The sequence below is a fragment of the Strongyloides ratti genome, assembly GCF_001040885.1.
Source record: "Strongyloides ratti genome assembly S_ratti_ED321, chromosome : X".
Classification (NCBI taxonomy): Eukaryota; Metazoa; Nematoda; class Chromadorea; order Rhabditida; family Strongyloididae; genus Strongyloides; species Strongyloides ratti.
The window spans coordinates 4,343,896-4,358,681 of record NC_037309.1 but is presented as its reverse complement, the minus strand read 5'-3'; the positions used below and the strand labels follow the sequence as shown (position 1 = coordinate 4,358,681).

General features: G+C 20.4%; 5 protein-coding genes across 5 annotated transcripts; 3 read left to right on the top strand and 2 right to left on the bottom strand.

Annotated features, from left to right (window-relative positions):
• Positions 1 to 220: 220 nt before the first annotated feature.
• Positions 221 to 859, top strand: SRAE_X000093800 (Hypothetical protein; the record flags this gene model as incomplete). Its single annotated transcript, XM_024645342.1, has 2 exons — positions 221 to 334; positions 374 to 859. 2 exons carry the CDS (start codon positions 221 to 223, stop codon positions 857 to 859), a joined length of 600 nt encoding a protein of 199 aa, XP_024510810.1.
• A 202-nt stretch (positions 860 to 1,061) lies between these two features.
• SRAE_X000093700 (G protein-coupled receptor, rhodopsin-like family and GPCR, rhodopsin-like, 7TM domain-containing protein) lies at positions 1,062 to 3,636 on the bottom strand (the record flags this gene model as incomplete). Its single annotated transcript, XM_024645341.1, has 9 exons — positions 1,062 to 1,338; positions 1,447 to 1,689; positions 1,777 to 2,064; positions 2,145 to 2,434; positions 2,508 to 2,634; positions 2,784 to 2,934; positions 2,975 to 3,189; positions 3,238 to 3,399; positions 3,452 to 3,636. 9 exons carry the CDS (start codon positions 3,634 to 3,636, stop codon positions 1,062 to 1,064), a joined length of 1,938 nt encoding a protein of 645 aa, XP_024510809.1.
• A 1,785-nt stretch (positions 3,637 to 5,421) lies between these two features.
• On the top strand, positions 5,422 to 7,517 carry SRAE_X000093600 (Fibrinogen, alpha/beta/gamma chain, C-terminal globular domain and Fibrinogen, alpha/beta/gamma chain, C-terminal globular, subdomain 2 and Fibrinogen, alpha/beta/gamma chain, C-terminal globular, subdomain 1-containing protein; the record flags this gene model as incomplete). The annotated part of the gene is made up of 5 exons (XM_024645339.1): positions 5,422 to 5,787; positions 5,830 to 5,926; positions 5,972 to 6,774; positions 6,952 to 6,984; positions 7,026 to 7,517. The coding sequence occupies 5 exons, from the start codon at positions 5,422 to 5,424 to the stop codon at positions 7,515 to 7,517; spliced, it is 1,791 nt and encodes a 596-aa protein (XP_024510808.1).
• A 262-nt stretch (positions 7,518 to 7,779) lies between these two features.
• SRAE_X000093500 (DM DNA-binding domain-containing protein) lies at positions 7,780 to 10,025 on the bottom strand (the record flags this gene model as incomplete). Its single annotated transcript, XM_024645338.1, has 5 exons — positions 7,780 to 9,006; positions 9,054 to 9,277; positions 9,326 to 9,467; positions 9,610 to 9,958; positions 10,021 to 10,025. 5 exons carry the CDS (start codon positions 10,023 to 10,025, stop codon positions 7,780 to 7,782), a joined length of 1,947 nt encoding a protein of 648 aa, XP_024510807.1.
• Positions 10,026 to 12,983: 2,958 nt separating this feature from the next.
• Positions 12,984 to 13,786, top strand: SRAE_X000093400 (Hypothetical protein; the record flags this gene model as incomplete). Its single annotated transcript, XM_024645337.1, has 4 exons — positions 12,984 to 13,022; positions 13,073 to 13,162; positions 13,239 to 13,287; positions 13,335 to 13,786. 4 exons carry the CDS (start codon positions 12,984 to 12,986, stop codon positions 13,784 to 13,786), a joined length of 630 nt encoding a protein of 209 aa, XP_024510806.1.
• Between the last annotated feature and the right edge of the window lie 1,000 nt (positions 13,787 to 14,786).

Sequence of the window (14,786 nt, the reverse complement as noted above, 5' to 3'; positions counted from 1 at the left end):
CTGTAACAACCAAAAATAAATAAATAAACATTATTTTTATATTTATTTATTAAAAATATATCAATTACTCTAATTTTAATATTTTTTTTAAAATATTATTTAGATACTTTTCTAATTTTTTTTTATTTTTATAATGAAAAATTATTTCAAACAATAATAAAAAAAAAAGAAAATAAAAAAAAATTTTAAATATTTTTTATTTAATTATTATTGTTAAAAAATGAGTGAAATAAGATTTTGTAATACAGAATACATGCAATTATTAAAAAGGCCTAGAGAGTTACCTAATTTTATTGGTGCTGATGCTGGTATAAATGCTGTTTGGAAGTGTAAGGTAAATTTTTTTCTTTTTTTTTCAAATCAATTTTTATAGATGGTATATTGGAGTGTTAAAAAAAAATTAATTCCTCGTATTGTTTATAAAGGAACAATAAAAATTCAATATTCTAATTTATTTATAGAAGGTTTATTTCCATCATTCAAGGAAACTATACCACTAGTCTCAATATGTTATGTTGAAGCTGATGAAAATAAAAATTTACTATCTGTAAGAGGTCGTTGGTTTAAAATAGAAATGTTTGGTATATCAAATATTCTAGAGGTACAAGAATGGTTTAGATTTCTAATAATTCGTCAACGTATTCCACATTCTATATTGAGAAAAAAATTTGATTGGGAAATGGATAAAGAAATAAATAATGAACAAAAATATGATAAAAATAATTGTTATAACGAAAAAAAATACATACAGGATGATAATATATCAATATATGATAATTTAAGTATAAATAGTCTTAAACAAGTCCCAACATCTTTTAAAAAATCACTTATTTCTTGTTTACCTTTTATTGCTAAATAAAATCTTTTTTAATTTTTATTAATATTATAATAATGTACTAAATATATTTATAAATATTTTATTTTATATTTAATAAGTAATTTTGTCATAATTCATTTTCACTTTCTATTAATTATAAATAATTTATAATTTAATAGATTGTATTTAAATTAAGTATTAAAAAGACGAAAATTGTCAAAAATAAAAATTAATATTTTTATATTTAAAGATAAACTTCATATTCATCAATTGTTTCAAGAAATGTTGTTTCATCATCAATATTAGTAAAATTTTGACTTAAATTATTGAATGAATTTGAAGATGAAAAAGGCAAAAATGTCATATCTTTTGATCCACAAAAAATATTTTTATTTTTTGTTTCAGTATAAAAAGTTTCTACATTCTTATTTTTTAATTTATTATTATGTTTTTTTCTATCAAAAAAAAATATTTTCTCTTTTCTGGTACATTTTAGATTATTTAAAAATTTATCTTCATTCCTAAAAAAATATTTTAATGTGATTCTAATTATAAATACATATAATTAAAAAAATTTATTACAAAAATATTTACAAAATAATACAAAAAATTGTTAAAAATCAAATTACCGTTTGCGGTTTGTAAAAGAATTATATGTTAATGATTTAGAAATGGACACATTACTTTTGTTTTTAATTTCTAAAACATTAATATTATCAGTACTTTGATTAGTATAAAATTCATCAAACATTGTTATTGATCTTTTCATATCATTTCTATCATCATCTTCAACAAAACCTTCGTTAATTGATTGTTTTTGAGACAAATTTATTACCAACGTATCTATTAAAGATAAATCTGTTTCTTTTAATCTTTAAATTATATAATATTAAGTTTATTTTAAAGAAAAAAAAATATATATATATATAGATATATATATTTTAATATATAATATTTACCTGTAATTTTCTAATTTATCATTTGCATTGACACTTCTAAGTATATATTGATTGTCTGTTTTATCTTTAATCTCATGATGAATTTGCGTAATTTTAATTATTTCTGGTGTTTGTGATACATTTCCTGATGTTATAGAAACTTTTTCTGAATTATAAAAAGAAATTTTAGTTGATTTAGATGATTCGCCTTCAAAAAATTTTTTCTTATCAAATATATTATGTATAATTTTTGTATCATCAAAATTTGTAACATCACAAGTAGTTTTATCAATTTGATTAAAAGAACTACTAAAAAAAATAATATTAAGGACAAAAGTTTACAAAATATTAAATTAATAATATTATAAAATAAAAGTGTTAGTCCTTACGTTTTTTTGTCATACTTTGTAGAAGTTGAATTATGATAAGAAGATATAGAATTATTACTATTTACAAAAATTTGACATAATCTAATAAATTTAAATTCAATTAACAATTTTGTTAGATGAGATCTCATTTCTTTGTTAAATGAAAAATATATAATTGGATTTATCATATGAGTTGTAGAGTAAAAAAATGAGTGGAAAACACTTAGCCATCTACTATTCTGTGTAACAAAATGAATGTATAGATAATAGACTGTCATGTAAGAAAAAAAAATGACAGCAACTACAGATATCTAAAGTTAAAGATAAAATGTTATTATTAATTTATTATTATCTTTTTTATAAATAAATTTATAAAAAAAATACCTGAAATAAGATTCGTTGTTGTTGTCTAGTTGACTTCCTTGTTGTCATATCTTTTAACTCTTTAGTTATATGTTTTGAACCCATTCTTACTGACATTTCAAGTAACATAGCACTAGCTTGAAAATTACTATAATATATTCAGTAAATATTATAAATAAAAAAAAATAAATGGTTTTTTTTTAAACTCATCAATTTAAAAAATTTAAATAACAAATGACAGCAAAATAATATTTTATTTTCATTAACATTTTTTTTTATATTATTTTGAAAACTTACATCCTTAAGGCTACTTTTCTTTTATGTTGCCTATAAAGTTGAATCAGTGTAATAGGATTTGATATAGCTAAAATACAAAAAGCACTTATTTCTATAGGAGTATATAGATAAACAAATATGTTTACATCCTTATAGGTATAATCAGTACTATCTTTAAAAAAAAAATTAGTAAAAAAAAATATTTTTGTTACCATCATTTTTATAACTGAAACTATAATAACTATGAGCTTTAATTGGTGTTATCATGCAGCAAAAATTGAAAATAAAAAACATAATATTTATAGTAAGAAATATTCCCCAACAAAATATTGTAAACCGAGAGATTCTTTGAAGTGTAATAATTTGATTGTACCGAGCATATAACATTATTGCTGTAAGTCTATCAAGACACATTGCTGCCATATGTCTAAATAATAAAAGCATAACAAAAGATATTAAAAAGAAAAAAACTTACGTTAATGTGATACCCCATGCAGTCCAATCTAAGATGTTCCAAATTCTAACAGCAATCCATGGAAAGATAGTTTTTTTTAATAAAATTGGTGGATAAAAATGTAATGTTGTAACTAATCCATGTATCACATCAGCAACAGCCAATGAAAACATTAATATAAAACTGTAAAATTAAATGTTAGCTTAAAAGTACATTTAAATAATATTATATATACCTAGGCTTAGTTAAATATTTATTTCTAAATAATACTAATATTAATAAAATATTTCCAATAATAGCAAATATTCCAAGTAATTCAAGACATAAAAATAATATGACATCAACAAAACTTGGAGATTCATTATTTAATAAAATAGAATTTAAACCATTTAAAATATTAATTTCACTTATATTATTCATTTTTCTTCTTTATAATATTTTATCAAAAAAAAAACATTGATAAAATTTTTTTATTTTCTTTTTTTTTTGTATATTAAAATAATATTATTTTAAACCATATTTAATTGTAAAAAGTAAAAAATATTAGAAAACAATCATTTAATTGTTGTTAGGTTTTAATCTCTCCAAAATATAGAAGGGTGCTACTATTTGTGTTTTGAAGTCTCTCATTGACATATAACTTTTGTCAATCTTGTCACCCTTTTTTTTTTACAATTGTTACCAATAACGGTTGTAGTTAAGCTTTTAATAAAATTTTTATTATAATAGGTATTGTTTCTCTGAATGACAGTGGTCTAAATCAAATTAAAGAGATTACATATATTTTTTTTCTTTTTTAAAACAACTTTTAAATAGTAAATAAAATGTGTAAATAAATAGAAATTTTCTTTTTTTTTTTTTGGATAAAAATATATAAAGAAAGTTTATTGCGTATAACATTCTAATATTATCCTTTTTGAAAGACATTACCTTAATTATAATACAAGAATATATTTTTATAAATAACTTTTAAAATATTTTTTTTTTACTTTAAGACGGGCTATAAAGAAATTTTTATATATATTTATATCTATAATATATAAAAGTATTAAGATATAAAACATCACATAACGTTGCTTTATAAAAGAACAATGACACAAGGGATTTTTAAAAAAATAAAATTTTAACTAAATAAAAATCATAACGTTTTATAAATAAAAAGAATTAAATCTAAAAAGTTTACAAATATATGTATATATATATATATAATTGGTTAAAAAAAAATGCTTTTAATATAAATATTAAATGATCTTTAACAAGAGGACTTATTCATTTTAATTAAAAACGATACACACTTTAGCAGTAATTTTATGAAAAACTTTTTTTAATATATTTATTACTCATATAGTATAGCAATTAAACTTTACATATAATATGATAACTTTTAAAAATGAGTTAATTATAATTTTTCAATATATATAAGGGATAAAAAAATATAAAAATTCTCATATCTACTAATCTTACATCCACTTAACTCCTGCTCTTTCTTTTCTTTTCTTTTCTTTTATTTATAAATTATTTTTAGGATGCTTTTATAAAATAAAGGTTATTTAACTTGATATTTTAAAATTTATTTCTTTTTTTTTTGTTTCATTTATTGTAGATATAATAGTAAAATTTTTAGAATTTATTATTAATATTAAAAAAAAAAACAAATAAGACAAATAAAAAAAAAAAATAATTACAATCAAAATAAAAATCTAATTTTTTTTTTATTTTAAATTAAATATAGATTTAAATTTTTCTTCTTGTATGAACAAAGTTCAGTTACAGTAATGTTAATAAATGATAAGTTACAATTAATGATACGCCTATTAGTGAATTTGTGAAGTTATCAGGAAAATTAATGTATAAAACAGTTTTCTAATAAAAATTATCAGTTATTTTACATTACATTTTTCTTCTAATAATCACTTATAAATAATATTAATTTAATAAAATTAGTCATAAAAATAACTATGTTTCTTTTATGTATTAAGATAAAATTTGATCATAAATTTGTTATCTAATAAATCTTACCATAAAAACATTATTATGGGAGCAGCTATAGTTATAAAAGTTTTATTTATGTACTAATAATATTATATAACTAATATTTTTATTTTGTATCTCTTTAATATTTATTAAAATAAAATACTTTTTAAATATTTTGTACTATATTATATATTACTTTATAAATAAATTATTTTTTAATTTAGATAAATAATGAGGCAAATAATATTTGGAGTTGTCGTAATAAGTTTATTATTACCTTATATATTAGGTAAATATTCTTTAACTTTATTATTACAAGAATATGATGTTGGTATGGGATATCTTAATAATGGTTCACATTGTAATCCATTTTGGTTTGCTGGTATAAAATGTAATATTCAATTAAAAATTTGTATTTCATTATTATCTGATACAACATCAGTAGCTAAATGTCAAAATGAAAATGGGAATCCATCAAATCAATGGATTGACTTAGGACAAGTTACAAATAATAGTAATTCTATTCAATTTTCATTAACAAAATATAATAATTGGATAAATCCATTGTTTATCACTAGTAATGATGATACTTTTACCGTATGTTTTAAAAATTTTTTTCTTTTAATATATTTTTAAAAGGGTTTTTCATTATCATTAGAAGCTTATAACATTAACGGAAATGAATTTGAATTAATTGATTCATATACTTATCAATTTGCTGGACCATCTGATATTAGTAATTCTATACCATATACTCATATACGAAATAATACTTTATTAGATTCTACATTAACAAAAATTTCATGGATTGTTAATGGTCCTGTTTCAATACAAACAACACCAAAACCACAATTAGAAGGAATTTTTGATTGTACAGATTCACCAACAACTACTGGAAAATTAACATTAAATTATACTGATACTACTTTTGATGTATATTGTGATCCTGGAAATAATGGTGCATCATATACAGTTATACAAGCACGTGGTCCCAAAAATAGTTCAACTGATTTTAATAAAAAATTTAATGAATATGAAAATTTAATAGGTACAATTGAAAAGAATGGTAATTATTGGATTGGACTAAAAAATATTAATAAAATTACAAATAATGGAAGAAATTATGATATGAGAATAGATCTATGCTGTGGTGATAAACAAATTAAAACATTATATTATACAAATGTTAAAATTGGAGATTCTACAACAAATTATACATTATCGTGTAATGCTTTAGATAGAGGTATTGGATTAGCATTTGGACCAGGAGGTACATATGATATTAATATGTCATTTAGTACACCAGAATATTATACAGGTAATACAAATGGATTACCAGAAGAATATTGTGATATTTTGACTGATCCATCAGATCCATCTATAAAATGGGGAACTGGTGGTTGGTGGTATGGTTCATGTGGTAATAATCTTAATGGAAAATATATACCAAATAAAGATGGAAATTGTTCTACAATAGATCTTACAAAAGAAGATTCAATAAAAACATCAACAACTGGTATTGAAATGGCAACACACACAACACAAATAGGTAAATATCAATTTGATGGTATTTCATATGATAAAGTTAGGATGGCTTTATATAGAAGTGATTTCAAACCTACAGGAACAACAAATTTCTGTACTTCATAAAAAAAATAGAACAAAATAAAAACTTTGTTAAATTTTAAATTATTTTTTTTTTCAGTTATATCTGTTTTAATATTTTATTTATTATAATTTATAATAGTAATTTATTTTTAGATGAATATGAAATATATTTTAATTTTATTAACAGTAAGTGTAAATCAATAAATAAAAAAAAAATATTTTTTTAGTTAATAAGTTTGGGAACAATTATAACTTGTTATACATTAACGATATCATTATCAACATTAAATGTAACTGGATATTTAGAAAATGGAAAAAATTGTAGTAAATTTGCGGATGTTGGAATTGAATGTAATCCACAACCTAGAATTTGCATTGAAAAATTAACCATTTTATCAAATGATACAGAACACTGTATAGGAAGCTATTTTCAAGATTTAAATATATTCAAAGGTAATAAAATAACATTTGATACTCAAAAATGGTATAATTCTTGGTATAATCCACAAATATTTAAAAATTTAAATACTTATGAAGGATTTAGATTAAAATTATTTATCTATAATGTTGATGGAACAGATTATCAAAAAATTGGTTCTTTATTGTGGGAGTTTCAAAAAACTAATACTGGATCACAAACACCAATCAAGTACAGCAATACAAATAGTGCAAATGATAAGACAATTGAAGAATTTTCTTTATCATATTCTGTTCAATAAATTATCTATATAAAAAAAAAAATTTTGAAATTTTAGTTTATGCAAACGTATTTATAATGATAATAAAATTGATATGATTTTAAATATTTCAAATACTTTTTTTCTTTCTAATTTTCTTTTGACTTTCTTTTATAATTAAAAAAGTAAACAATATATTTACCAATATTATGTTACCTTTCATATCATTTCAAATTTTTTTAGTTACACAACAAATAATAAAAAGATATATTTTAGCTTTAAACTTTATATTTTTTTTTATATATTATATCATTGATTTTTCAAGCTCAGAAACCATACAAAGAAATTTTCTAAATTTTGGTTGTTCAAATAGAGCCTGACCTTCACTAGTAAGGCAAAGAGTTTTGCACACTTTTAATGATGATGGAACAGTTATTTGTTGATGATGGTGTTGAAGAAGATATGAACGTAAAATGTCTTCTGTTGAAGAAGTATTTCCAATAGATGGAAAACTGTTATTTGATTGAATAAGTGAATGATTCATTGGAATTTGATAGTTAGTATTATTTGAAGATAAAGTAGAAAGAATAATTGAATTTGAAATATTCGATGGCATTATTTGTTGTTGATTTTGATCATAATCATGTGAAAAATCTACTTGAAGAGAAGGTTGATTAATTACAGAACTTTGACAAATTACATTTCTTTGATTCTCTATACCTTCACTAGGACGTAATTGACCTGATGAAGTATTTGTTACCTGTTTTTGATAAATACTCATTGGTAATTGAGGTTTATGTTGAAGTACATTATCATTTTCTTGTAAATTTGTAAATGATCCTCCTTGAGTAGGTATGAGTCCATTATTTTGTAAAATAGCAAGTAATTGTTGTTGTTGTAATGAAAAATCAATGTTTGTTGATGTTTGTTGACATTGATAATTACTATTACCATGATTAGACATTATATTCATTAATAAATTATAATCATTAATTGATGTTATAGATGGGTTAATTCCAATATTTTGATAACGATTACAATCACTTGTTTGTACATTTATATTAGTAGAATCATTTTGTTGCATTGGCATAGCTGATAAATTAATATTTTTATTACAATCAGTAGTAAATTTTTGTTGTGTTGTTACATTTTCCTGAATAAATAATGAATTATTTTTTTCAACAATAGGAACTGTATTTTGTGGATCAGGTGGTGGTTGTTGTTGAGTAACATTCTCAATCAACAATGAATTTTCTTTTTTTGGTAATGAATTATTAATCATATACTCATCATCACTTATTGATGAATCCATATCAAATACATTTTCATTTTTATTATCTTTATAAATATCATTTTTATCTTTTATATCTTTTGGAGTTCCTTTTCTTCCTCTATAACCACCACGTTTCCCTTTTGGTGTCATGTCAATTCCTTCAACGACAATAAAACTATCATCAGATGAACAACGACTGACATTACTATTTTTTGGTGATTGTGTATTTGATTGTTTAGATTCTGGACGGCTATCTCCCTAATATTATAAATAATATAAAAAATATTTTGATAAATAAAAGATACCTTTGGACAATCCTTTTTCAAAGCACTAACAATTTGCATTACGTGTTTTCTTTCTGGGTTATTAGTTTGAATAACATTAATTTGATCAGCATTTCTGGTTTCAGGATTGTCAGATAAAAGTACATATTTAGGTAATGTATCACTACTTCCTGCTACAGCTTCTTGAAATCTAATTTGTGTTTCATTAAGTGAACGTTCAGTTGGAATAGGTAGACAATCGGCATCTAAATGATTAACATATAATTAATCAAAACATAATGTGTTAATCATACCATTTATGAATCTAGGAAATACACGAAGGCGTGTATTACCATTTTTAAATTGAACAGGCTTAAGAACAAGTCCGGTTTCATGAGCACGAGCACGATAACGACGTATGATTGCGTTAGCACGCATTGACATAACATGTGCGCACTAAAAACAATTTTATCGTTATAATTTTTTTTTAAACAATTAATTTGTTTTTTTTTTTTTTTTTTTTTTAATTATTACCAAATCAAAATAACTATGATTAAAATAAATGTTTTTAAACAATAATATACTAAATTAAACTTACCGTTTTACATGTACATTTATTATATGGGCAATAACTAGCATGACCTCTTAATGTAACTTGTTTGTTATGCCCTTCACATTTACGGCAGAATAAAATTCTACTATTACCCGATTTTTTTCCAGAGTTTTTGCGAGAAGAAATTTTCGAATTACGGGCACGATTTCCTGAAGAATGTTCAGGGGAATTTTCAATAGCAAGAGATGGGTTTTGAACAGTCTCGTTAGCAATACCTGTATCTTCAGCAATTGCACTATCAATATCTGAAGTTAAAAGTGCAGAATCAACAACAACATTTGCTTCCATAGAAATGTCATCATCGTTAATCATTTGAGTTTCAATTTCCATTTCACTAAAGTTAAAATAATTTTTTTTTACATAATATATATAAATATTTAAAATAAAATTACCGACCTCATTATTCTTTTTTCTCAATAGATTTCTTCACTATGCTGTACGAGAACAGTCAGAGTACCACAAAAAATTTGATCAGGCTATGGAAGCCGTCACTTAAATTAGTGCTTTGATTCTAAAATTTTTTAACATAAAATTTATCACTTTTTTATATTAATAATAAAATCAAGAGAAAAAAATCATTAAACAATTATATATCTGTTATATATAAAAAAATTTTTATTTTAATTTTATATATCTTTTAAAATTATAAATAAAATTTTAACATAAAGTAATAAATAAATGTTTTATACTTCTTTTTATTACTTTCTTTTTTTTAACAAAAAAAAGGAAATATTTTTGAAAAAAAAAAGTATATATATATATTTATAATTAAATAACAAAGATCAAATATAACAAAAAAAAATTTGATTTATAGAAAACAAGAAAATATATTGGTTATATAAATAATATAAAAATGTTATTGTGTGAGATACATTCAATTTTAAACGTAATTTGATAGTGAATATATACATATATAATATTAAAATAATATTATTTTATATGACGACGTAAAGTTTTTATTAACTGTACAATTTATAAAGTATATAGTGATTTTCAGTAGTTGGCAACATCTTTTAAACGCAAATTTGTAAGAATAACTATATGACAAGTATTTATGACTAACTTTAATTAGTTGTATTAATAGAACACGCATATCTTTTTAAAAATACGATTGAAAAACCGATATCAATAAAGAAAATTTAGTTATCTCTTATGATGATAATAAAATTTACTATAGTGCAACATACATTTTATTTTTCATGACTAATGTATGATCAATTTAAATTAATATTATATTATCGTAATTTAGGTATAAAAAAATTTGAAAAATAGGCACTTCCATAAATTTCAAATATTTTTTATAATATAACGTTATAGTTAATTTTTAATATTTAAAATATTAACATATTATAAATTTAAATGACAAATTTTTTTTTAATAATATTAAAATAATTAAAAGTTTACATATAAAAAAAATAATAAAGGATTACAAAGTATTATAATTTTTAAAAATACTACAAAAAAAATTTTTTTAACAAAATAAAATATTAACTAATAATAATATTTTTCAAAAATTATCTTATTTTATTATATTGTAACAAAGTCATATCAGCTAGTTTATATTTTTATTACGCCTTTGGGTGTGCGTAAAAATGTTAAAATCATACATTAATTAATACCAAATGTATATTAACTTTGTGGTTTGTCAGTAAAGGGACAATGAAAAATATCAATCTTTACTTTTGATATGGTATGTGTTGCGCTGTATATATTTTTACCAGCCTTGATCTTAACCTGTTGTAAGTTTATAAAATTCATCTTTTCTGCCTTTTATCAACTTCTATCATACTATATTATATTATTATAATACTTGGTAATAAAAATTTTTATTATCTCCGTTAATTTTAATTTTTTTAAAACTTTTGATATTTTAAATCATATGATTATTTAAAAAAAAGTATTACAATTAATTATCATAATTTTTTTAATCTTTTAAATACCTCTTTTTTTTAAAAAATTAGGATTATGTAACAATAAAATATGGTATAATATAAAAGTTTTATTAAATATATAAATAAATAAATAAAATATAATTTTAAGAAAATAAAAAAAAATACTTTATTTATTTGCAATTATAATATTCAAAGTAATTAATATAACATATATTGATAACACGTTGATTTATTTTACTTAGTATGCACTGATAAAAATATTTTTAATCTTCTTCCTAAAATACGACATTGAAAAGGAAATATCATTAAGTTAAATCATGTTTTAAGATAAAATAAATTATCTCTACTTTTATGTACTTTATAAATATATACAGTCTGTTATACGACGTCACCTTCGACAGATAACCATATAACAAAGATCAAAATTTTTAAGAAGATAAGAAATAAAACAAAACGAGAAAAGTATAATAAAAGAATTAATTAATATATTTTAAAATAATTTAAAATATAAATTTTTAAATATATATATATTACATAATATTTTTTATAATTATAATAATTTTAAAAATAATATTTAATAAACTTTTAAAAACTTTTTTTATCAAATATTACAACGTCAATGATCAAATTTATTATACAAGAATGTTTAAATTTTATCAAACTATTTTATAAAATTTATTTGTATGAAAGAATTTTTATGACAATATTTTTTATAACATCATTTTAAAATCATTGACGCAAGACTAATTTTAATGGTCATTAAATTAAATTAATTGTGACAATGCAAAATTTCTACTAAAATATAAATATTTAAAGTTTTTTTTTTTGATAAATTATAAAACCAATAAAATGTTTTTTGATGTACAGTAACTAAACATTATTTTATAAATTAAAATATGCATTTTTTTTTATAAAAAGAATTTTTAAAATAATTTTGGTTTGACAAATTCAATAAATTAATATAAACATGAAATAACACACAATTATTGGAAGATTGTCAAAAATACTATATTATTTAATTAAAATAAATAGTATTTTAAAATATAAGTATTTATTTTTTTGTTATAAGTTATTATTACAAGTTATGCCAGTTTTTAATAAATTCTAGTTTTATCATAAATCCAACATTTTTAGTTTTAATATTTTTCAAAGGATTAAAAAGTTTTTAAAATGTTTCAAGCGAATCAAATCTTTATATTAGACATTTTTATTTCCAAAAACTCTTTTTTTAAAGATTAACCGACATTTTTAAATCCCTAAATCGTATAAGCTCTAAAAAAGGGTCGAATTATTTTTATTTTTACATTTATATATAAATAAACATTTTCATATATTTTGGTCAAATATCTTTTATTTACACTATTTACTTAATATTTTTTTTTTATAAATATTTAAAAGATTAATACAACAAAATTATTTTTTATTTAAAAATAAATAATGTATAAAAAAAAATTAGTATCATTTTTTATGGTTAATTTATTGTTATTGACAAATTTAGTACTAATTGTAAGTATAAATTAAAAAAAATAATATTATTATTAATTAAATATTTGAAGAGACCTACTGTGAGTAATGAAAGTACTGAGAATTTACCACAAACAGAAGAACAAAGAGATGGACTTTTTTATCAACAGCAATTAAATAGTGTAAGTTAATATATATACATATTATATAAAAAGATCAATTTTTGTTCAATACAATAAATCATTTTTTTTATTATAGTTTCCAAATCAAGGAATGATGTCGACGATGTCAATGCAAAATCCTTCTTGTAAGTATAAATAAAAAAAAAACAATAATTTTTTTTCTTAATTATAGTAGTTAATTTTGATTTTAACTGCAAATGTGTTGCAAAAGTTAATTCAGCAATTAATTCACCGGCCCCTATAGATGCTAATGCACAAGCACAACAACAAATACAACAATTACAAGAACAACTTAAACGTTTACAAGAAACAGTTAGAAAAACACAACAAGGATCAACACCATTTGAAACTTTTGCTAATACATTATCTCTAGCTGAAGGTTTAGATTGTTCATGTAGTGGTACACAAAATAGTGGTAATAGTATAATTAACCAAATGGGAGTTTCAACATTTGGTGGTAATACACCTAATCAATATATAAATCCAGGTCAGTTAAATCAACTACAAGGAATAGTTCAACAACAATTACAAGGTGGTATTTCAAGAGCTAATCAACTTCCAATCGCAACAAGATATTCACCTGTTACAGATTATGCATATCGTACTGGAGCTTTTTATCCATGATATTTTTTTCATTATATTATGTCAAAAAAATTTATAATTATTTTTATTTATAATTTATTAATTTATACATTCCTTTTTTTTAAATGTTTGTAAAATATGACATTGTTATATTAATTTAATTAAAAAATAAAAATACACCAAATTATTTGACAAAATTTTATCTTTATAACTTAGAAAAAATTTTATTAGTGTGATAAAGTAAATATCTTTATTTAATCATCAATTTAATGATAAAATTTTACAATTATTTAATTATTTATATAAAAACTATCAATAAACTAATATTTGTGATAAAATAATTTTTTTTAAACCAATAATAATAGTAAAATAGATAAGTAACAGAAAATTATTTTATATGAATATGATATTAGTAACATCTTTATCAAATAAATATACAAAAGTTTTTTATGTATTACATTGTAACTATTAAGATTATTATTATGTTCCTGATTTGTATGGCAAATATTTTCATTACCAATCTTTCAAATAGTATATAATTTTAAAAGTCTTGTGATTTCTAATATTAGAATAATAATAAAAATATTACTTGTACTATATATACATCAAAGATTATATATTTAAATTATTTTATGTAAATTTAAATCAAAAGATATATAAGTATCATAGTAAAAGAAAAAAAAAATGTATAAAAAAAATTAAATTGTTAATTAAATTTATAATTATAAAATGTTTATTATAATATATTATATAAAAGTTAAGTGTTTTGATTATATGCAAATTTGAATTACCACGTGAAGGTAAAAATTACGTAATTGATAATGTTTAATAACAAGTTATATATATGAACAAGTAGGCATGATAAATTTCTTTATCAGTATCAAGAATGATCCTTTTATTTCATTTATTTTAATTAATGTTTTTTAAATTCTTTTTTAAATTAACTACTTATCATTCAATTTAAATTCTTATCATTTATACTAGGTTAAAATTTATGTCTATATATATAATTATAATTTTACTATGAAATTATTCTAATTTT